This window comes from Rattus rattus, chromosome 1 (assembly GCF_011064425.1).
Source record: "Rattus rattus isolate New Zealand chromosome 1, Rrattus_CSIRO_v1, whole genome shotgun sequence".
NCBI classification, from domain to species: Eukaryota; Metazoa; Chordata; class Mammalia; order Rodentia; family Muridae; genus Rattus; species Rattus rattus.
In genome coordinates this window covers 47746911-47771147 of record NC_046154.1, presented here as the reverse complement: position 1 = coordinate 47771147, position 24237 = coordinate 47746911, and the positions used below count along the sequence as shown (strand labels likewise).

The 24237-nt window shown below is 50.9% G+C and overlaps 2 protein-coding genes across 7 annotated transcripts in view; one reads left to right on the top strand and one right to left on the bottom strand.

Annotated features, from left to right (window-relative positions):
• Ssbp3 (single stranded DNA binding protein 3) overlaps positions 1-7292 on the top strand; it is a 136698-nt gene extending 129406 nt beyond the window's left edge. For 4 of the 6 annotated variants that reach the window (XM_032901037.1, XM_032901023.1, XM_032901057.1 and 1 more), the window contains 4 exons: positions 3892-3970; positions 4813-4841; positions 4937-5038; positions 5608-7292. In XM_032901037.1, the coding sequence (XP_032756928.1) occupies positions 3892-3970; positions 4813-4841; positions 4937-5038; positions 5608-5637 (240 nt within the window). In that variant the 3' untranslated portion in view covers positions 5638-7292. The remainder of the gene's footprint in view (positions 1-3891; positions 3971-4812; positions 4842-4936; positions 5039-5607) is intronic. The other 2 variants (XM_032901029.1, XM_032901047.1) reach the window with 1 other exon arrangement.
• A 6471-nt stretch (positions 7293-13763) lies between these two features.
• Positions 13764-24213, bottom strand: Mrpl37 (mitochondrial ribosomal protein L37). Its single transcript, XM_032901017.1, has 7 exons — positions 23807-24213; positions 22165-22348; positions 21960-22075; positions 19429-19614; positions 18352-18509; positions 15210-15413; positions 13764-13974 (listed from the first exon to the last, which is right to left on the bottom strand). Exons 1-7 carry the CDS (start codon positions 24150-24152, stop codon positions 13897-13899), a joined length of 1272 nt encoding a protein of 423 aa, XP_032756908.1. The 5' UTR covers positions 24153-24213; the 3' UTR covers positions 13764-13896.
• Positions 24214-24237: the final 24 nt, after the last annotated feature.

Sequence of the window (24237 nt, the reverse complement as noted above, 5' to 3'; positions counted from 1 at the left end):
TGAACACTGCCATCACTCTGTTCCCTGATTGCTCTAGAACTAAGTTCCAGCTGCAGTGGTTATAATAGAAGTCCAACGTGTGGAACATAGGGATTTTGATAACAGTTGTCCCAGCCCCTTGGATATAGCTGTGCTCTTTATGGAATACCAGTGACAGCTCACATCATTCTAACACAGGATTGTGTGCTGAAGGCACACTTAATGTTAGAGCACATGCCCTACATGCAGGAGACCCTTACACCACCCAACAAAACAAAACCAACCCCTGCTAGGTGTTTTGATTTAAGAACTGGAGTTCTATGTTATCTTGATTTCCTAAAGGCTTTTAATGAAATTGCAGAAAGCAGAACTGTCCTCTTATCAAAGCCAAGCTCCAGTTTGCTCATTGATCTGCATGTTTGACAAATAGCTTTAATATCACGCTTGGTAACTTGATCTGAATGCTCTCACCAATGGAAGGAGAGCCTCTCACACCCTGTGCCTGGGCTTCCACAAAGGGTGTCTGTGACAACAGCCCTCATGGTGAAAGTTTCGGTAACTTGTCAGTTTGCAGAAGAACTTCATGCAAGTTTTACTTCATAGAACAGAATGCCTCAGATAGATACCTGTGAGATGACAGTCATTGGGGTTCGGAGAGATGGCTCAGTGGTTAGAGCACTGGCTGCTCCTCCAGAGGACTCAGGCTGAATTCCCAGCACCCACATGGCAGCTCACAAGTGTCTGTAACTCCAGTTCCAGACGCTCTGGCACCCTCATGCCAGCACCCATGTAGGACAAACAGCAGTGCATGAAATAAAGATGGCAGCCACAGAAACGGTGGTAAATGCTGTTTCTAACAACTCCATAGTTTTGTTGGGAGGGTGGAACAATGCCTTTAGTCCTAGTACGCAGGAGTTCTATAAAGTGAGTTCCAGGAAAGCCAAAGCTACCAAGCCAACCCCCACAATTTATTTTTACATATGAGACGAGCTGCCGTGTGGTTCACACCTACAATCCTAGCACCCAGGAGGCAGAGAGGTAAGAGGATTGCCTTACATAGTAGCCAAGGCTATATAGTGAGCACCATGTCTCAAAACACAAGAACAGCACAAGTGTGAGGCGAGGATGTCCATCTCTAACCTGGAAGGGGGAGGAAGAGGGATTGGAGTAAAAGGAAGGAGTGTGCTCAGCTCATACACAGAAAGAAGGACGCAGTTTTAGAAGTGAGGCTTCGAAGAACTCAGCAAAGGCCAGCCAAGCTAAACAGGCCTTTCTCAAAACATTTCTTTCTTAAAACTCACATGGACTTCAGCTGGGATCTCACAGGTGCAAGTGTCCTCTGTGGCTGAATACCATTTCTTCGTGAGAAAAAGGTTGGGGGGGGGTGCGTGCTGCATCTCACAGGCAGGAATGACCCAGAGCTTTCAGGCATTTCAGAGAGGTTGGGGAGGAGGCAGAGACAGAAGGAAGTTGGACATGTCAGGACAGGATCATCGTAGTGAATGTACAAAGCTTCCTCCTTTCCTTAGTCCACCTGGCTGCTACCTGCTGTGGCTAACCGACTCTCAGTTTGTTTAAGCGGCGGTGTTCTGATTTGGAAAGTTAACCAGGAGACTGAAGTTGTAAATGGGACAAGTGGTACCACAGCAAGTGACGGGGTGGCCTCCCACCTCACACCAGTACACGAACAAGTACTTGGCGACTGGAAGGTGGGCTTGCCGTGCATGCACGCAGTCCCACATGCGATTTCCCAGAGCTTGTGGCTTTATTTTGTTTGTTACATGCGTGTGCTGCCAGCACTGGGGAGGTGGAAGTAGGAGGTACCCAGAGCTCACAGCTCAGCCTGTGTGGCTGAGTAGACAAGCTCCAGGCTCAGTGAGAGACCCTGTTTCAGAAACTGAGGTAGAGAGCAGTAACGGAGACGCAGCTCTGACCTCCAGCTTTCCCGGGCAGGTGGGCATTCCCCTCTACGTGCACGTGTGTGCGTACCCATGCACATGCTGAAAAATAAAAGTTAAATAACATTAACACCCCAAATATTTAAACCAGGTGCATATTGACACACACCTGTAAATGTAGCTACTCTGGAGGCTGAAGCGGGAAGATCACTTGAACTCAGGAGTTCAAGGCCAATCAGGGCAAGCAATACAGAGTCACCTCAGAAAGATAATGAGAAGGTGAAGCAGAAAATCTACAGAATGGAGGGAATGTATGTGATTAAAAAAAATGAAACTCAAAATAATCATCCTGCGGATATGATGAGCAGACGTGTGTGGCAGAGCAGAGTGAGCTCTGCCCTGGGCTTCCATCCATAAGCAGGGATATGGGGCAACCTAAGATATATATGTGCTAAGAGAGTAAGAGCAGCCAGGGGAGACCATGGGCTGCAGTGTCCAGAATTAGCAAATCCATAGCCATGAAACAGACTGGTTACTGCTGAGCGTGATGGACGTTGTAGGGGTAGTGGCCAACCATAAATGTAATGGATCATTTGTGTGACGTATGAATGTTTTAAGTTACTAAAACATTATGTGGAAATATATACTATATAATATATAATTTCAAAATTGCCTGATTTGGAGACGGAAGTGTTGGTGTATATCTTTATCTAGAGCTTGGGAAACAGGCAGGCAGATCTCTTGAGTTTTGGAGTAGCCGGGGTTACATAGGCCCTGTATCAGGAAAATGATGAATCCCCTGATTTTTATATGTTGGTCATATCTGTGTTAGAATGGTGATGTGCATTTGTACATGTGTGTGGTGTGTATTATGTCAGCAACTGTAAACACTCTTTGGTCTGGGGGCAGCTGTGTCTTAGGAGCTTAACAAGATGACCATTCCCCATCTGGGCTAATTAGCATGAAATTCGTGCCTTGGAAAGGTGACAGAGATGTTGGACCTCACTGTTCAGGAAGGCCCTGCCCTGCCTTGCAATTTCAAGACCCCAGTGCCTCCACTCGTGTGCGTGTTGCCTCCTGTCCTGTGGTCTGTTCTGGAATGGCTCCTGTATCTGTTCTCCGCCCAGATTCTGTTCATTTCTGCTAAGACTCTGCAGCCTCCTCTTTGAAACCTGTTCTGGTTTCCCTGCCCATGTCCGAAGCTGCAGCCATGCCTTGTCTATGGCTGTGTTTGGAGCTCAACCCCTCTGGCCCCTCTTCTGTTGGCTGGCTGTGACACAGGTGTGACCCCGCTCTGTTTTCAGCACCCAGCTCAGGCCAAGTCCTCCCCCTGTCACATCGTGTCTAGCCCCTCCTACTCCCTATCCAGTCTGTGTCACAGGCACCCATTCCAGCATAGGCTCAGCCTTACCTCAGGACCCTGAGATGTGGCCTTGTGTCCGTTCCTTTCTGGGGTGAGCTTAGCAGTTGCAGACAGAATGGGGGAGTATACTCCTCACCAATACCCCTCGAAACTTAACATGTCTGAGGTCCCCGTAACAGGCTCCTGGTCCACTTTCTGCTTCACCTGGCCCCCCAGGAGACTATGCAAAGCACTTCCTGTGCAGGTGACAAGTTTGAATCATTTTTCTGGACTGGGTAGTCTAGATACTTTTCTATGCAACATGGCTGGTGAGCCAGGCACCTCAGCAGAAGTGGATCAGGTCCTGTGAGGTGGCCCAGGAAATTGGTGAGCTGGCTGTATATAGAGTCTGGTGGCTTTAGTCTGCTTCCTTCCCCTGAGTTTGCTCTTTTATTGTTACCTAGGCTCAGGCTCCTCCACTTGGCTGGCAGCCATGAGGGCCAACCAGCACCCAGGGCCTAAGTCTGCACAGGGAGGCCCATCAGCCTGGAGCATCCTAGGTGCTCTGCTAAGCCCCTGGGGCCTGAGGCCTTTGCCTTCAAAGGTGCTTGGGAAGCAGAAGAGGGATACAAAAGGTCTGGGCCCACTAACCAAGCCCTGCTTATCCCACAGTTTCCAATGGGTCCTGGCTCAGATGGCCCAATGGGCGGCATGGGCGGCATGGAGCCACACCACATGAATGGATCCTTAGGTAAGCCAACACCTACACATACTCCACCGGCCCAGGCCTGGACTCTGCTTTAGCTCCTCAGTCACCTGGGCCTATGACAGGGCTGGCCTTGACTAGGCCCCTACAAATGCCCTGAGCCAAAGCAGGACGTGAGGGTCGGGGTGTCCTCTCTAAATAAATAATGTGAATTGGTATGCACAGGACCAGAGAGGAAAGGTCCTTCTTAGAGGGCCGAGACCCCCACAGAAGAGTGATCCAGCAACTGGACCGGGCCAGGCATGTTTGCACACATGTCCTATAGTCATTCAGGAACCAGAAGCAGGAGGGTTAGGCCTGCCTGGATAACACACAGTTTTCAAAATAAAGAGAAAATGAACTAAAGATGTAGTCTGGAGTTCAGGCACTCACTAGAGCATGCACGAGACCTGGTGAGATCCTGCTGGGCATATCTTCAGTCTGAGTACTCAGGTGCCCAGCTGGGAGCACAACTGATCCCTGGCATGGCTGGGCTACGTAGCAAGGTCCTGGCTTCAAAAAAGCAAATGGGGCTGAGAAAATGGCTTAGACAGTAATGTGTTTATTTGTCAAGCATGAGGACACTTAGAATACTAGCACTGTCCAGGCAGAAACAGGAGATCTGTAGCTGAATCAGCAAGTTAAATCCAGGTTCAGTGAAATAACCTGTCTCAAAGGAAGGTAGAGAACCCATGACAATGATCTTTGACCTCTCCCAATGTATACACATACATACATGAAAACATGTATCTACATATTGCGCGCGCGAGCACACACACACACACACACACACACACACACACACACACACACACCCCATGCTGACTCCGTTTCTTCTTCCTTCTTAGGATCAGGCGACATAGATGGACTTCCAAAAGTGAGTGGTACTCTATTGCCCCACCCCCCAATGTCATCCCGTCAGTTAGGCCAGGCTTTGGCCACATGGACTCACCTGCTCATCTCTTTCCACAGAATTCTCCTAACAACATAAGTGGCATTAGCAACCCTCCAGGCACCCCTCGGGACGACGGCGAGCTGGGGGGGAACTTCCTCCACTCCTTCCAGAATGACAATGTAAGCCCTGCAGCCCCAGCTCCTCTACTTCTTGGGTCCCAGTGACTCCCTTAGGCTCGAGGGCTCCATAACTGCGTCTTAGCCATGCTGTCTTTTATTTAGTCAGCCAGTTGCAGAGCCTCAGCCATTCGTCGTCTGTTTTCTCTTGCCTGGTCCTTCCAAGGGGACTGTAGAACAGCTGGGAGCCCTGGATTGAGTTGGGGCATATGGCCTTTATGCCCATTGTCATTGATGAAAGCAGCTTTTGAGAGCCCCAGACTGTCCCCAACCCACAGCACCCTTCAGGAACTCTGACTCACCAAGTCTAGTCTCCACTGTATTGCTTTCCCCAAAGAGCTGACCCCAGAGGATAAGAACTAGAGGTCATTTGTACTGCCAGAGCTCCTGGCAAGGACTAGAACTGAGCTGGGCCCAGGAGGAACTTCCTGCCCCTTCACCTGTCGCTTCCCATTGTGCCACCAGGCTGGCTTTGTCAGCACTGTGCAGCAAGCCTTCAGAAGGTTTTTGGCACATTGGCAAGTCCGTGGCCTCTCCCCTCCACCTGATCCTCAACTCTGCTTTCCCCGCAGTATTCTCCAAGCATGACGATGAGTGTGTGACCCCCTCTCCACGACGCTGAGAGCCGGCATTGCAGGCAGAAGATGCCAGAAATTATGCAAGAAGAAGTGAGGTGTCGATACCAGGAGCTGGGGGAGGGCGTCTCCTGCTCCCCTCCATTCCTCCCATTCACTCCCCCACCTTTCCCAATTTTAGTTTCATGCAATAAAAAGGCCAAACTTTTTATTCTGTCAAACATGAAGGACAAAACTCAGAAATATATTTCAAGTCAACGACCAGAAAAATCTCACCTTCTCCCTGCCCAAAAGGACCTTTCTGTACATGACACTTTTTGTTGGGTTTTTTTGTTTGTTTGTTTGTTTGTTTGTTTGTTTGGGATTTTACCGTTGCTGGGATTTTAAATTTGTTTTTTTGGGGGGGGCGGGTCTTTGGGGGAATTTTTTTTAATGGAAGCTTCTAGCAAGCCCTATGCCCCACCCAATCAACCTCTTTGCTTTCTTCTTTAATAAAAGGAAAAAAAGGAAAAAGAGAAAAAAAAGGAAAAAGAAAAAAAGGCCAAAAAAAAAAGGAAGAAAAACCCACAAGCCCTGCTGTCTATCCCCAAGTCCTACCACCAGAAAAGCTAGTCTAGGTGTGCAATATCACACTGACATTGTAGCCATCTAAAAATAATAATAATAAACTGGACAGTTTACAATTGGTGGTTTCTTTCAAAAGCTGTTTGGGGAAAAGGAACCGAAGTCGACTGTTTCCACGTGGGCCTTTGGGGTTTGTGCTGGGCAAGGAGATGCAGGTGTCCTCTCTGCTCTGGCTGGGCTGGCCATCACAACACACTGGGCCAGAGGACCCAGAGCCCCCAACTTGCTGTCACCCAACAGAGACCATCGCTGTGACCCAGCGTACACACTGTTCCAGGATGGCTGCCTCTTCTCCAAACCTCTCATGCCCAGCCACAGGGGCCTCCAGCCCCTCGGTCCCCACCGTTTCCTGGCAAGAATCCTGCTGGCTGGGTAGTGGCCCAGGCTGTGTAGGAGAGGCCCCACCAACAGGATGACTACAATCTGGGCCATAGAACTGACCTCCATGTTCTGGTCCCGAGCTCCTCACATAGTGCGCACTGGCAGGGCGGGCTGAAGTTGTGTTTTTCTTTTTTTCTCCTGTTTGTCCTTTTTCAAAGATGGGTGTTGGTTGGAATTGCTCTGTATTTGCTTGGAACTGGATGGACAGACTTCAGCATTGCTGTGGGGGTGGGGGGAGCACCAGCAACCAAACAGACACTGTTTCTGGTCCTGTTTTTATTTTCAAAAACTGATGAACCTGATGGTGGAGCCTGTCCCCTCCGAGGAGGGGTGACTTGGCTGCCCTGGCCTCTCCCCGTGGCAACCATTGTGTCTTGCTCCGGAAGACACTGAGTTCTTTGTACATTTACCCCCTCCGCGCCCCGCCCACCCTCGTAGCTGGTCTTTGTTTTCTTACCTCCCCTTTCTGACCCATGTATATCATATTATGTGAGATACCATCTGCCTGACAAAAGACTTGTGCGGATCCTTGGGAACATTGTAGCTGTTTCTGTGTTTTTTCTTACCTTGTAGTCTGGTTCTGAATTATGAGAGGAAAAAAAGTAATTATGATACATTGTAGTTTGTGTACGATATATGTTGATAACGTTTTATTAAAGGGACATCTTTTTTCCGCAGCCCTTCCTGACATACTTGGGGGGACCCGGGTAGGAACTGATACTGATCAGGAAGGAGAGGCTGTGCCTGGCGCTTAAGTTCGGTGCTGAATACTGTGGCCTTGGGAGGGGTTTGGGACAGGTAGATGCCAGTCTTACCCCAGACCTGTGGAAGCCTTAAGGTAAGGCAGCTTCTATGATCTGCCTTGCAGTCACATTTTAGCTTCCACGGCTTTGCTTCTACAAGTAAACAACAGTCCCAGGAGACTGTTTTCTCCTGGGATGGGGGCTGGTCCTCCCAACTGTTCCATATCCTGCCTTCTCCCAGAGCCTTTTTTTTTTTCCTTTAAATCTCACAGACAGGGATGGAGGTGGGAGAGGCAAGGCTTGGGGATGGGCAAAGGATTTCAGGAGTGGTGCAAGGTGACCTGTGGTTTACAGAGGGGCCGGACAGTGTGGCAGATGCTGGTTGACTTAACAAAGTACAGTTGACGTCCTGGGTACATGTGGCAGGCCCGGGGTGGGGACAGTGCTTGAGCATAGGTCATTCTGCTCTTCTAAGACTCTTAGGACCAGATTGTAGCTCCCACAGATCGGAGTATTGCCTCTGACTAGAGTTGGGGTGGGCAGGTTAGTTCTTCCTCTAGACACTAATGCCCCTGTGGAGTGTGAGGAGTGTGTGCTCACCACTTGGCGACTACTTGGGAGGATAGTGGGGTGGAGAGAAGCTGGGCCGCTCTTCTCAGCAGTTTCTGGCCGTGGCATCCTCATTGGTGACTATGAAGATATCCTTGCACATTCTCATTTATGCTTCCAGACGAGACCTGTAGAGGGCGTTCTGTGTGGGAGAAGACATCCCCAGCTCTGTCTCAGGTGGCAGGTAACCTGCATTTGTTCCCCCTACCCCAGCATCAACAGCCACTTAACCTGGTTTTAAAGGAAAGGATTGGTTCTCCCTCACTAGAGTGTTGTCATTCCCCTGCTCAGGCCTAACCATGACATCAGGGCCAGGCCAGGGCACTGCTGTGAGCAGCATGAAGCTACTAGAGAGGAGAGGACTGACTCAGCCTATGGTCTCCATGCTGGAGCCCCCTGTGCATAGGCACCTCACTGAGGAGTGGCCTGGCTGCCCTTTCCCTGGAAACTATATCCAAAGAACCAGAGGCAGGGCTGTCTTTACCTGAGGGCCTGACCTATCCCTGTCCATAGGCAACAGAGGAGCAGCGCTAAGACTGCAGACCCCATTGAGTCTGGGCTCTGGGCACCTAGAGTCATGACTTGTTGGCCTTGACTCGAGTGGAGGGGAACCACCTGATCTCCAGAGATGTGTGGCTCTCCAGGCCTTGGCTGTGGGCTAGGCAGGGAAAGGGGGACTCGAGGAAACTAGCCTTTCAGCATTGGGCTTCAAGGTTGGACAAAACCAGCCAGCTGGGGGCCATGTATTGAAAAGATTGCCTTATGATGGACAAAGGTTTAACTTCTGAGGCTCCTTACTCTTGCTTGCAGTCACCCGCTCATGTATTTAGTGACACCTACCTGCTAAGTAAAATAGGCTGGGCAGGATGGTGCTACCCTAACCCCTGGCAGGCCAGGCAGGTGATAGAACTGCTCTGTGGGTTAAATTGAGTCAACTAGATAGAAAAGAAAGCAGACATCTAGGCCTGTGTTAGAGACCCACTTAGGACTTGATGGCATTTGAATGTCTGATGGCTGGAGGACAGCTTAGGTCATCTAGAGAATAGGTCAAGATGTGGTTTCCAGAGATCAGAAACAGGAAACAGCAAGGGAGGGCAGAGGTGGGCGAGGGACCACTGCAAGGGTCCAAAAGTTCTTTCCTAGCATTTGATGCTCCCTGACAGATGTCACCTAAACCTTGGGTCTCTTTATGCCTTCCTAGCTGTTCCCTGGAGCCAAGCTCCAAAATCCCCACCAGGAGAAGGCTCCTTGGCTGTGGCTGCTGTTGAGTTCCCAGGCCCTGTGCTGAGTCTAGTGTGCCTTCTCTAAGCCAGGGCCTAGCTCCTGGCAGGTGCTCAGGGGGTGTTTGTGGAGGAACACTGAAGGTTGCTGATTCAGTCAGCCCTGGAACAAGCTCATGACGCCTATTCCCAGCATTCAGGCTAGACCTTAGGTGTAGAGGGAAGGTGGCCTTTGTGAGCAGCTGCTACTGCCGATCCAGAGGAGACTGGTTTTTGTCAGTGCCCACTAGACAGCTAGGAACTCCTGGGGACAGGGACTGTGGCTCCCAGCTTGAGTTTCCCAATCCCAGCACAGTGCCTAACACATAGTGCCTAGTGTGAATGGCTAAATTGCCAGAGATGTAGGGAGCCTCAGGACTCCAGTCCTGACGCATTTGGGGGTCCCCACATCAGTCTATCTGGGTTAGAAGCCTGTAAATTATGTATGTGCTCTAGGGAGGGAGACACATGCTCTCCGAAAGCTGAACTCTTGAGAATGGAGCCTAGATGGGTCGGGTGAGATGTGGCCTGAGGCATGATCTCTCAGGTGGAAGCATCCTAAACAGGAAGTGCTGGCCTTGCTCTGCCTGCCCTCCTCACAGCCCAGTTCTGTGAACTGAAAAGTGGGGCCAGCCTGGGAAGGAGACAGCAGGCTGTCTGAGGTCCATCATCCTCACCTCCAATTTTTTTAGGGAAGGCCCCCTACTGGGAGACGTGTGTGACCCAGCAGGTAGAGTTGAGGCCCCAGCACTGAAGCTACAGCGTGGCCTTCCTTTAGCTCCATAGGGCACTTACCAACCAGGGCACCTGAAGTCTAAAGGAGGGTGCTTATGGTGTTTCCCCGTGGGGAGGGGGAAGCCAGTTGGGCACTGACCGGGGCTGCGTGTGTTTGAGGAGGTCTGGTTCCTAGCACTGGAGTTAGGGCCAGCTCACTCTGACATCAGACCTGATTTTGGCTGGATTGCCACCTCTAAAAGGTCTCTGGAGGCGTGACTTACCCAGTCACTTCCACTTTCTCTTTTGGCAAAGATGCAGCTCTGCAGGCTGCTCCAACCTTTACCCAGCTCAGAGCTTACACTGTCTCCAAATCCTCTCCTGGCCTGCCCTACTCTCCATTCAGGCCTGTGTCATTGATTCATGGAGACTCACTCCATGTACCCTTCTGGCCTGGGAGGGCAGTGCTAACATCATCTTCATCTGCTAGTGATTGACAGGTATGCACCCTCCTGAGAACCTCCCCCTGCAGATCCCTTCTAGGCAGTGGCCAGTGGCATGTGAAGCCCGCGGCTGCGGGCAGCTTTGTCTGCGCAGCACCCACAGCCTTGTATCAGGTCTGGCACATACTAGATATTCCAGGGAACTACTGAGAATGGGTTCTCTACAAGTTCCCCGGATCAGGTGGGAGACTTGGGTTCCCCATACCCTCGGCATTCATGTGGGCATATTGAAGAGACAGTTTTCAGGTCCTGTGCCTGCTTCCAGGGACTCAACTTGAGTGAGTGAGCTGAGCCTGTGTAGCTCCTTCCAAGTGAAACTGCAAGGCAAGGCAGCCTCTGGCAAGCGACTGCCTGGGACCACCGAGGACCAGCCTCAGAGAAAAGTCAGCAGAAAGGGAACCCCTTCCAGCTGGGGCTTGAAGGCCTCCACAGCGATCTGAGGGAAGCTGATTAGATGCAGCCCACCTAATTAAAAGGTGAAAGACTGCAGGGGCTTTGTGCTCACTCTGCAGAGGACGGGGGCAGCTGGATCCTGGAGGCTGTGGGGAATGGCCTCCAGGCCAGATTTAATTCCCTTGAGACTGAATTGAGCCAGCCTTTCTCCCATATCCTTTTTAAAAATACTTATTTTTTAAATAGAGATTATTGTAGCCCAGGCTAGACCAGAATCCCCAATATAGGCAAGGATGAACCTGAACCTCTCATCCTCCTGCTCTACTGGAGTGTTTGAGTTAGAGGTCTATCTCTACTCAGTGTGGGAGAGTTTCTCAATGACTTGGGGACATTCAGGTTCATTATGAAAGAATCATTTTGGCCCCAAGTCTTTTGCTTAAAGTCCCCTGGGCATCTCATACTGAGTGTGACCCTGTAGCTAGCCTCTCTCCTCTCCTCCCCTACACAGCATCTCTTCTCAGTCTCAGGCACCTGTCCTCAGGCTCTGAGCCACAGACACAATGTCATCCTGTAAGAAAAGCGGAGTGGAAGAGACAAGGCAGCTGGGCACGGGGAGCTGGGGAAGGGAGTTGATCTTGGCAGAGGTGGCTCTTCACCAGTACGTCATGTGGGCCTTTCAGCCTCCTCAGTTTCCCCATCTCTATGGGGACGGGGATACCCACCATTCCTCCTGCCTTGGTATGGAAAAGCTACACTTTGTGTTCAGTTTGCTTCTCTGTGCTGTGGGCTCTGAGTGCATATAAGACCATGTCCACACTGGAGCTAGGGGAGCATTGATTCCCAGCCCTGGAACACTGGCCCATCCGGGGACAGCATCAGGTCTCAAGCTGCAAGGTCATGGGCTGACTGTGCTTACTGAGAGCCTCCACCCCCCAGGCTGGTCATTTCACCCTCTTCACCGGCCATCAAGCCAGTGATAGGATGATAGGACGTGCGTGGGCTGCCTAGGCTTCCAGCCATCGCTGTCATTGCAGAGGATTACCATGGTGGCCTCCAGCTGGCTGTCTCAGTCATCTGCCGACTCACCCTCTGTGCTCCCACCAGTGTTGAAAACACTTCCTCTGAGTCAGCAATTCCACTGCCAACAATTTACCCAATGGCAGACTTGGAGCCATGAACAGGGATGTTTGCTGCACATTTTCTGATAACCAGTGCCCAGAAACAACCTGTATGGCCATCTGCAGCCACAGCTGTAGCATAGGTAGGGGTGGGCTGTCCGTGCTGGTGTGGCAGGACCCTGAGATTAGTTAAGTGTGTAAGGAGGACACTAAGTACACACAATTGTGTGCTTTAGGGCACATGAGTCTTGACATGGGGTGGGTTGGGGGGGGAGACTGGATTACCCCTTGAGAAAAGGACAAGGAGTTGCTTGGGGTGACTAACTCTTGCACTTTTCTAAATCCCGTCTTTACCTTCTGTTTTCATCCTGAATGGCAAGGTAAAACTGGTAACAAGGCTCACTGGACCCCATGTCAGTCACCTACCTCCCCTGGAAAGCCCAAGGTGCCTAGTGTTGAAGGCCTCATGAGACCCCCAACCTCTATCCCAACCCTCCATTTCCACATTCCCAGACACCTGACATGCCAGGTTCCTCCTTCTTTCCTACCTCCCCAAGTCCCACAGCCCCTGCCAAGCCCCAAAGCTGGCTGAGCGGTGGGAGAGCACAGCCTGGAGTGGAACAGACATGGCCCAGTGCTACTACTTGCTGATGATGTTACCAAGCTACAAGGTCTCTCTGTGCTCTTTCCACAGGAAGCCTGGGTATTCAGAGTCACCTCATCATGTATGAGCGATGTGGCTCTCAGGTCCTGGGGACGCCACTGAAGCCTCAGGTGTGATCACAGATACAGAGGCAACCACCATGTTCCATCAGTGTTCCTCACAGGATCTGGACCTAGGCTAGTTTCTCCCCAAACACCCAGAGGGTCTTTGTCCCTAGGTCTAGATTAAGGAAGCCGACTCAGAACATCAGCTGTGGGCACATGGGGCCACTCCATATGGTTTCTCCTCATGCCTTCCACATACCCATCCCTCAGTGCTTTGACTGGACGACTACCCTGTTGACCACAATGTAAGCAGGACTTGATGGTGTCTGGAGCCAAGCTGACCCAGGAAACTCATCAAACCCATCAAGCAGGAAACCTACAATCAATGTTCTCAGAGCCTCTAGAGTCACTGAGGAACGCTTATGCAACTTGAATAGCTTGAGAGCACTGGCTGCTCTTCCAGAGAAGCCAGGTTCAATTCCCAGCACCCACATGGCAGCTCACAGCTTTTCTGGGCACTAAGCATCCACTGGTACACAGACATATATACAGACAAAACCCTTATATATTAAAAAGAAAACATTCTGTAAGAACTAGGCTCAGGTTCAGAGCACCTGCCATGAGGCAGGGAAGACAGCCAAGTCTAGAATCTTCCAAATTAGAAAGGGGAGCAGAGGTGTGGCTCAGCGCTACAGTGCTCTTCACAGGTTCAAGCCCCTGAAAGAAAACAAACACAAAAAACCAACCAAGGGAGGAAAAGTGTGCCACATGCCAGAGACGACCGTACTCTAGATGCTAAGGTAAGGAGAGCAAGGTCAAGGCAAGGCTGGTTACACAGCAATATCTTGTCTCAAACACACACACACACCAGAGAGAGAGAGAGAGAGAGAGAGAGAGAGAGAGAGAGAGAGAGAGAGAGAGAGAGAGAGCGCGCCCAAAACTCTAAAGGAAGTGATATTAGCTTCAGGATTTGGATGACGAAGCTCAGGCACCGTCTAAGCCCTTACGTATGCAAAACCCAGGACCTGTATTTTAAGAGGCAGGAAGGCACAAGGTGTTGTCCGCATACAGCGCATACCAATGTCTCACAGACAACGTCATACCAATGCAATACTAAGACTTTATTTCCATAGAGACCACTAGGCTGAGAGAGCGGGAGGCTCGCCCAGGCTCCAGCACCACCGTCCCAGGACATGAGCTCTTCAGAGGCATCAGGCCCCAGAAGGTTCCTGGTTCACACAGCACCATGCAAGTACAGAGCTAAGAACTTCTTGAAGGTCTCCGGCTGGAAATCAACAGGCCCAACAGGTTCCTGGAGGAAACACAGACCATTAGGACACTGCTACCATTGCATGGCAGCAAAGGGAACAGGTCATTTTCTGAGAGCCACCAGTGCCTGGCGAGTCACTGTCATATCCCGCATCACCTCTGGGAATGAGGGCACCGAGGAGCTGGTGCTGCAGATGGGCAGGGTTCCTGGCACCCATTGGCCAAGTCATCAGCTGACACTGCTCTGGCTCCCAAGTCTCTCACTCCAGCCACCAGGAAATGACAAGAACCCCGCATTCTACACTGGCTTGTAGGTTCCTGCTCTCACTGTGTTGAGCTTGTGCTCACTGCTGGAGGCCTAGGAGGGAGGCAGATCTGGCTCCTAAGCTCAAGAAACTTCCAGTCGGGTATTTCGCTGACAAGAAAACATGACAGGTCTCATTACAGAAGCAATAGGAAGAGGCCAAGGTGTTTGCATGTTTGACTAACTCACTGACCTTCGCACATGGAGGATGAGTAGAATGAGCTTGGAAGGAAGGAGCTTCAGACAGAACAGTGCATTCAATAGCACAGGGTTACAAATGAAGGCAAGAAGGACCACAGCAAGATTAGAACCCAAGCCCACGGTGGTGGGGCTCAGAGGCAGGAAATCAAACTGCAGAGGTTAAGTGGGAGCTCTGACCAACCATGGAGAAAGACCAGGGGGAGATGGCACCAACCCCTGACAATGGGGGTGCCTGGTAACTCTGTCACAAGGGGGGTGGGGCTGGAGAATGGTCCAGACTCCCACAGCAGTTAAAGGGGAGCAACGCTGTCAGATAGGAGAAGGTACCACTGAACTGACTGGAACTTCACAGGCCACTCGCCCCACCCAGCACAATGGCCTTGGGCTTAGTGGGTCCCACAGCCCCCATGCTCTGACATGCCATCCTCAGAGTGCTCCCCTTCCCAGCTTGCCTGAGCTTGTTTAGACATCTTCCCTGCCACTCCCCAGACACCAGGGTGGACTCTCAGCTGAGCCCCAAGTGTAGCAGATACAGGGTCACAGGATAAAGTCCACACAGCTTTCAGGGGAGTTTAACAGTTAACCACAATGTGACTGCTGTAACAGGGCCCACCAAGGCACTGAAGTGGGCAGGGGAGTAGACACAGCAGGAACTGTCAAGAAGGGCAAGCCGATGTGAGTGTCCAGTCCCTAGATCCCCCGACCACACCAGGCCCAATTGCAAGGAGTCAGGGCCCTGTTGTAATCGCCAGGCTGGAGGCAACTAGACTTACCAGCACCACCTTTTTTTTGATGACTGGGCGACACCAGAAGTGCTGGTAAAGGAGCTGGTCTGAGTCTGTCCATACCAAATTCTTGACGCCCTCACTAGATGCCAGATCTGTGGTGTTCAACTGCAACACCAGAAACTGGAAGACACGGCCATCGGTGCCCACGCTCTGCACGACTATGGGCTGCTCCAAGACTCTGGCTGTGTTCTAAGAAGAGTAGACAGATGAGTCAGGTAGTAGGATAGTGCACACCAGTAGCCCCACTCCACCCTTTAACACACCCACTTGCTTCCTTTTTATGGCTTCACCTCAGGTAGGTAAGAGCATACAGAGCTCCACAGTCCACACCCAGTCTCTCCTGACCCAGACAGGCCTTTCCTCACCCACCTAGGCATCTCCTCACGTAGCCTGGCCCCCCGCAACCCAGACTTCTCTTCACCCAGTTAGGATTCCCCTCACCTAGCTTAGCCTTCTCTGCCTCAAGGCCCCCAGAAAACTGCTCTGCAACTCAGTGGTAACCCCCACAGCTCACTGGTGATTACTGGACAAGCCCTGACGTTCAGGCAGATGAGTTGGGAAGGTTAACGGTGGGGATCTCTGAAAGCTCCACCTTCCCTGAAGAGACAAGAGTGACGTGCTATCAAAGGCTAACCCAGGGGGTTGGGGATTTAGCTCAGTGGTAGAGCGCTTGCCTAGGAAGCGCAAGGCCCTGGGTTCGGTCCCCAACCCCGAAAAAAAAAACCAAAAAAAAAAAAAAACAAAAAACAAAAACAAAAAACAAAACAAAACAAAAACAAAGGCTAACCCAGGTTTACTATCGGACCTATCACTCAGTTCTCACTCCATCTGACAGGTGAGGAACACACTCAACATGGTGACCTGACTTGTCTCAAGTCACAGAGCTGGCCTGCATCACTGGGCACTTCTGAAAGCCCGACTGTCTGCTCTGCAGTCACCTGAGTTTCATTTGCTTCCTGCGACTTGTCGTCCAGTACTCCGGGCATGTCAGTCAAGGCCTGTACTAATCTCATGGTCACAGCAATGACACAGCAGTTATGGGAGCTCACCCGAACATCCAGGTCCCCTGCCTGACTTTACTCACGGCTCTCATAAATACAAGTACATTCCTGCTTCTCAAAGAAGCTGAAGTTTAGAGAGGTTTGTTCAAGGGCAGCCTGAGGCACAGGCCACCTGAGGTGACTTATGTGCAGGCTGACTTGACATCCCAGCAGACTGACAGCAGAGCCTTGTCCACTGTTTGTCTGAGTAACTCCACGGCCTGCCTCTGTACACTTTGTGCCAACCCAGGCTGCCACTGGCCTAAGAAGCAGGGCATTCCTAAGGCGAAACCACTGGTGCTTTGCCCCTCCAGGGCTCACCTGACTTTAGGACTAGCTAATGGAAGTCCCAAGTGTGGGCCACACCAGGGCTGCTGGTCTTATAAATACCTGTTCTTAGCTGCATGAGAGATAAATAAAAAGTGAAGTACCTGTAAGTGTTAGCTGAGACTCTGTATTGACTCTTATCTCCCTCTACAGATCAATAAAACTGCAGGCAGTACATAAATTTCTCAGCGATTTTACCTTTTACATGGAGGCTCTTCCCATAACTGCTCAACTTCACAGCCCCAGGAATGATTTGTACCTGGAGACGGTGGGGAGGCCGCTTCTCCTATCTATCTGGGTAGCAATTAGTCAGCACTGCTACGCAGGCCCTTCTGGCAACAGCTGGCAGGGGCTACACGGGGCCTGTGGGCCTGGGCCGTGGTAAGTGGTTGCTTCCTTCCTCTGCCTAAATCGGGGGCAGCACATCCTTTTGAAGCCATAGGAATCACAGATCAATCTCTGCTTTCCTACTCATCATGGGTGATTTACCTAATGTCACAGAGTTCAGGAAGTATATAGGAGGAACGGGACTAGAGCCCACCACCCCTCCCACACTAAGACAGAAGAAGGCCACATGAAGATCCACAGCTGCTAATCTTTCTGGTTCTATTTCTTACCATGATGGGGACGGAAACTGGGGGCTCCCACATGCTGGGAAAGATGCTCTACCACTGAACCATACCTCCAGCTCACCCAGGCTCTCAGCTGTGTGATGAGGAACAAAAACTAGCCTTCCTGAGTTTGTCTCCTCATCTGTAAAGCGAGGCTCATAGTGCCTGTCACACAGGGCTGCTCAAAGGCAGATCACGTGAGTAGTCCTCACACTTGAGTGTGGGGTTCCCGGAGCTTGCACCAGCCTTACTGGTGGGCTTTTGGAAGACTGACTGCTGAGCCCCACCTCAGAACCTCTGACTCGGTGGGGCTGGGAAGTCCAGGTCTGTCAAGCTCCCACATGAGGTCCTACAGCCCCTCCAGAACTGTAGTTTAAGAACCACTAATATCGAAAGTTTGTTAATGGGTGTCAGGTGATCAATACAGGACAGTTACTTCTACTCCTCCCCACTCTTGCAGCCTACCAAACCCAGCCCTGCCAATACCGAGAGCAGGCAGGACGGATGGAAATCTCAATCCCTCATTCTCAGGAGGACACTGGGCTTTAGGTTCTAACTGAGACCTGGGAGAACAGCACAAGTTCTCAGAAACATGCCCTGAGTTCCCACCCCTGTACCCCATTCAGGCTTTTTCCCCATTTTGAGACAGTTCTCTATGATAACCTCTCAGCCTCCATTCTGTACCAGCTAGGTCTTGGAACTTCCTCTTAATATTAAGGACCACGACCAAGTGGCATCTTGGGTCCCTGAGCTGAGGGGCTCTGCCTGGACCATCTGGAAGGCCTCACTCCCTAGGCCTCCTGATAGTGCTGTGCACTCCAGTTCTGACCCTGCACACGAGTAGGGCGCCCTTGTTCCTGTCCTTTCCCCAGGCTTCCCGTTAGAAAACGCAGGGTGAAGTGATTAGTTCCCTGTCGTCCCATGGCACTGGAAAGGGGAGCTATTAGAGGGCCACCGTGACTAGATAGCGCACCAGCCCCATCAGCTCCCAGGACAGGTCAGGCAGTACAAGTTAAGCGAAGTGCATAGTCCTGCAATTCCTTAGTCAAAATCAAAGTCAGTCCCCCACGCCATTCTTCCTGGCAGTAGTCTTTACAGCAGGGAGTCAACCCCAGAGAAAGCAGTTCCAGAGTCTCTCCGTATACATACCCCATAGAGGAGCCTGGCCTGAGCCAGGGCATTTGCGAAAGCAAACAGGAGCATCTTAGCCCTTAGCTGTTCTGGAAGAAAGCGCTGTGGCCGTAAATTGGCTTTTTCCAGGATATACAAGGTGTGGGGATGGGGATAAGGATAGCCCTCCCGGAATCCTGCAAGAGAACAGACAAGAAAGGTGAGGAGACAACTGATTCACCAGTGTGCCACAGAGAAGGAATCACAGGGGACACTGGCTATGCAACCATGCTCATAGAAGTAGGGATGGCTACTGAGGAGTTGAGGCAGAAGCCAGAGGTGGCTTATACAACCCAGAAAATGCCTGTCAAGCTGCAGCAGGTACTTCCTACCCACATTCTAACTCCATCCACTCGTGCTCATCCAAGCGCACGGTGACAGGATCACTAAAACACAGAGGGTGTGGCTGTTACGAAGGCAGAAGGCAGTACTCTATTAGGAACAAAGGACTTGCCTCAGACCTCACAACTTCAGACATGACTGAAGTGTTCACTGTCACATCACGAACCCCCTCTGAGTGGCTATGAATACATCTCTGTGAGTTGGGAGCTTCTAGAATAAGTGGCTGGAATGGGTGAGTGCACATGAGGAAGGAGAGAGCCGCTGGAGACATGGGCTCTGAGAATCAGGGAAAGGAGTGCTGGCTGAGAGCCCAAGCTTTCCTGCACACCTTGGCCTTCAGGCTGCTCCGCTCTGTAGCTTGTGTGCACCGAGCTCTAGACAGGAAGCAGGGAGTGCACAATTGGAGCCTGCTGCTGCTGCCTGTGAGGAGCTCACGGTCTAGAGGGGAACTAGACGGGAAGATCAATCACATCCCAGCAGAGATGTGGCAAGAACAAGATCCAGGGTGACTCAGGGACTGTGGGAAGATAAATGAAAAGTTCCTGATTGAGTTCATCATTTCTGGGAGGAAGTGATTCCTAGCATGGACTACTAACAATTAAGTTAGGAAGCACAGGCTGCCACGCAGATTCTAGAAGGTGCTGTATCTGTAGCAGTGTTGGGGCATCTTTCCCTTTCTCTGTACTGCCCAAAATCCAAAGCTTTTCTCTGTACCTGTGTCGTCTTTCACTTCATAAACATGGCACTCCTGAAGATCGATGGTAGGAGATATGGGATAGAAGGTTTCGAGAACATGACTTCTGGTAGCTTCAACCTCCTCTCTGGAGGCAATGGGGGGCAGGGGATCCTTGGCACTCAGCATGGTACTACTCGTACCTCGGACCTGAAGGAGAAGAGACTCTAAAATGGGGAAAAGAAGATTAGTCTAACTGGGTCTTTTTACAGCTCTCAGAGTGTGAAGCCTTCATTACCCGCAAACCTGAGTCCAGTCTGTTATAGGTTCTCTAGATGACCACACATGGCACCGGGACAATAATTCTGAGCCCCCCCAAGAGATGAGGAACTATGACATTCTTTTCTCTGTGTACTCTTCTGATAAATCCCAAGACCCCTGACTCCTGGGCATCCTTCATCTTCCAGCAGCACCAAGCCAGGGACCCAACAGTTAAGTCAGAATTACCCTTTGCTCTCTCTCAAGGAGCCCGTTAGGCAGCAAGCATTGCTATGGAAAGCACAAGCCATATTTAGACACAGCCCTCTGCAAAGCCCAGAGCGCCTCCTGCAGGAAGCAAATCCTTTACACTGGGCAGCAGAAGCCCCTGGGAGGCAGAGGCAGGAAGATTTCAGCGTGTTCAAGGCCAGTCATGGTTACAGAGTGAGACTGCTTGACAACAACCACCAAGGCTATCTGAAGGAGGAGCAGGGTGGGTCTCTCTTACTGGACCAGCTAACTCTCTACCAAGGGGCCAGACTGCGCACGCACATGTTCAGCAGCAGCCCCGTCCTCTGGCCACTACAAAGTCCAGCTCCATCCTCACGCATGCCATCTCGGTCATGATCATCAAAGCTGGCTTCAGACACTGCCCAATGCCTTACTGCTTCTGGTGAGAAAGCTCAGGGCAGGAGTCTGCCAGGCACTGAAAATGAAGACTCGCATACAAAAGCATAGAGGAACAAACCAGGGTGCGCTGAGCATGACCCAGGAGAGCAAGAGGCATAGAAAGAGAAGGGCTGTGAGCAGGGGCAGAGGAGACCGTTCAAACCCAGGCAAAGAGCCAAGTTCTTCTTAACAACCGAGTGAGAAAAGCCAGGCAGATCAGAGCCTGGGCTAAGTTGGATTAGCATGTATACTACATGGGAATACAGGTGGTCAGAGGAAACACACGCACAACTCACTAATCACTGAGCCTGCTGTGAGTACATGGAAATGTCACTTGTACTGTTCCCCTGGGGAAGCCACATGCCACTACCAGACGAATGTGTTTAGAAAGACTGTTGTCAGGACCCTGAGTGGCTCTGAGTGGCACTGCCCTCTGCAGGGGCCTAACTTCAGAAAGAGTCAAATCCCAGTGTGAAGGTAATAGATTAGGGTTGTTGTAAGATTAGAGATCAGCTTGGTCAATGACATGTCATTTAATTAGCATGCAGCCTCCCAAGATCCGTAAAAAATGAATGTTACATCTACAGACAGATAAATTCTGCAGTAATTGCACCTCAAGATCAGTTTCCTAAGGCATTTCCTGTTTCCTCACACAAATGTGCTTGGACCTCTCCTAACCTTGGGTTTTAGATTCTCCCCACAGATCACTGTAGTGTGGTTTCTAATTCAATTCCCTCCACATCTCTCCTCCAGTGACAGCTCAAAATGGGGCAGTTTAATTAGAGGTAATACTTGACAATGGGCCAACAAGTACTCTCCATTAATGAGGTGCACTAATTTCCTTAGTGGTACCATTACCTCTGCCAGGCTGATTCCTTGCCAGAAGTCCATAAGCATAGGGGGGAGAGGAGAAAACCTGCTCACACCGACATCCCAAGTCCCACGTATTCCTCTGCGGGTTTCTTGCTCCCTAATTCTATCTGTTAGAGCTCCTGACTGACACTGCTGTCTGGAACACCAACAGGCACTGCCAAGTGCACAGCATGTGCGAAAGCAAGCAGGTGGGGAAGCTATATACCAACGAGCTCTCCCTGGCAAACTCAGGGACATGGGGAGGGGTCAGCAGAACAAGTGACACACATAGGGCTAGGTGGAGGCCGCAGCACAGAGGGCCTGGTGTCCCATGACAAATGACAGTGTAGGGTGACGAGCCACTCTAGCAGCTCTGCTCACACAGCCATGGAAGGGAAGCAAAGCTGCAGCGTTGGCGAGGGAGAGATCAGTGTGCTCTACCATTTCCCTGGCTGTGGGGTCGTCTTGACACTACCAAGCATACTGTGGGGCTCAACGGATACAGTCATCAGCCAACACTGGTAGAATAAAGTTTTAGAAGGAGATAAAAACAGAAACAAGAAAGTTGGGCATGGTGGTACAGACTGGAGGATCACAGTCTGAGGCCAGCCTGTGCTATGTAGTGAGACACTATCAAGGGTGTTTCTGAACCCACAGAATAGGTAGCAGGAGATGAATGTGAGAGATGAGATCTGGTGGTAGGGCTGACAGAAGGATCAGACACACAACACAACCAGAAAAGCAACAACAACAAAAGGCCCAGCAAGGCCTTCTGGTACATAGGATGACTAACCTCGATTCCAGGTGGTGGCTAAGGAGCAGTTTTGGGCAGAGGTCCGCCTGGCTAGAGAAGGGTGCTTGATAATCTGGGACTTACACAGCTGTAGGAGGCTGTCCACAATGAGCGGGCTTGGAGAAAAAAAAAAAAGATATCTGGAGACTTAAAGCAACATGTAACTTCCAACACTCCTCAGTTATCTTATCTGGAGGAAACTCACCAGTAAGTCTCTCTCTTGGGGATGTCCTCAGTGGAGTGCCAGAGCCGGGCATGAGAGATGATATCCAGAACACGTTGTTCTTGGCTCTCGATGTGATTGGTTGGATCATCAACAAGACTAAGCACTTTCTTGGGGAGACCCTCTATTAACTTGGTCTTCGTAAGCCAGAGAGCCTGCTTCATACCTTTGGGACAACCAAGAAGAAAAAGAAAAAGAAAGAGAGGGGACAGCTTAGGAAGGGATGTGCATGCCTGCAGGGAGCACCACAGAGAAGAGGCTGCCTCAACAGAGAGCTGGTTTTGTTTTTGAAATATCTGAGAAACGAGACTTCCAGGTGGTGAGAGTAGACTACGGGAATAAGTGCTTAAAAATGGAAGGAGTTCAAACCATGCCCAAGGCGCCGAGTTCCCTGCTGCTCCCCACAGAGAAATCAAAGGTGTGAGACTAGCTCAGTGGATACTGGCCCTTCAAATAAAACCCCAGCTCTGTGATGGTTTGTTTTTTTTTTTTTTGCTAGCAATCTCAAGCCAGGTTTTATGGTTCTCTAGCACAGAACAAACTATGTAGTCCTTAGAGCTGCTATTTACTGAATGTCTCCTCCTGTGCCATGAACTTACTATAAGTTAGATGGGATTCTGACATGAAGGGGAAACCTGGACAGACTGAGTTTGCCTCAAGTTGCCTATCTTTAAGGTGATACAGGTAAGGGGAGAAACTGAGCCTGTCTACCATGAAGTCCACAATCTCTCCACAGCCCCAATCCTCTTCTCAGGCCCATATCTTAAAAGGGTTTGTTGTGACTTTATAAGACCTCTCTGTACGTTGAGGAAGTGTAGGATAGAAGATACATTTCCAGACTGGTTCAATGAGTGCAATCTTAGCCTCTGATCTTTTTTCTAAGATAGGGTTTCTCTGTGTAGCCCTGGCTATCCTGGAACTCACTCTGTAGACCAGGTTGGCCTGAACTCCCAGAGATCTTCCTGATTCTGCTTCCCCAGGGCTAGAATTAAAAGTGTGCACCACCACCTCCCGACTGCAATCTTAACTTCTGAAATACATCCGTCCACTATTGTCAGGGTCACTTAAAAGAGTCATGTCTGTGAGATCCTTCACAGCACCTGAGTTCACTGAAAATGGTTAATGGCTAGAAAAATCAGTTTGCAGGCATAGAAGTGGGCATTTTAGGAGGCTGTGCCACCACCACCATCACCACCACTACCCCACCCCCACCCCCCAAAGTGTTTCTCTGTGTATCCCTGGCTGTCTTGGAATTCATTCACTCTGTAGATCAGGCTGGCCTCCAACTCAGGAAACAGGCACAAGACACTATGACCTGTTCTTAAGTGGGCAGATTTTCGGGTCTTTGAAAACATATCCCAGACCTATTTAACAAAAGACACTAACCTAGGAAAGTAGCGTTGTAGACCTGCTTCACTATCCCTTCTCCATGAATGTAAACAGATCACCTCCCGCTACACTCATTCTCCACTGCTCCCTCTCACAAATACTGCCCTTGATCCTGACAACTCTTGGAAGACGGATGTCAATCAGATTCTACTTCGCAGAGGAAGAAACTTCCCCAGGGTCGGGATCATTGCTGAGCTGATAACAGGGTCTCCTCCCGTTTGTCCTGAGGCCTCACCCTCAAGGAGTCGGCAACGCTGGTGGAAGATGTAGCAGGGTTGCTCCTTGTACAGAGGCTGCTCGTGGATGGGGGCCGCACGGTGGAACCGTGGGTCATTCCAGCCGCGCTCCCACGGCGGGAAGATCGGCTTCGCCAGCCACGGGACGAAGTGCTTCTTGCCCTCGTAGGTAATGGGTTCCAGACCAGGGATCTCGTACACCCTGTCCGGGGGGCGAGGTTCGGGTTTCCGAGTGGAGCGCACACCCCACTCATACGCTCCGCGTTTCGGGGCCCCGTAGCCCCCGAGGCCGAGCCTCGCAGAGCCAGCGAGTGCCCGCATAGCGGGCCCGGACGCCAAGGCCATACCGACTCGGGTCTTCACTGCACCTCTACCTGGACGCCGCCATCTTTGCCCGGGCAGGGCCTGCTGGGAGCGAAAGGGGCGGAGC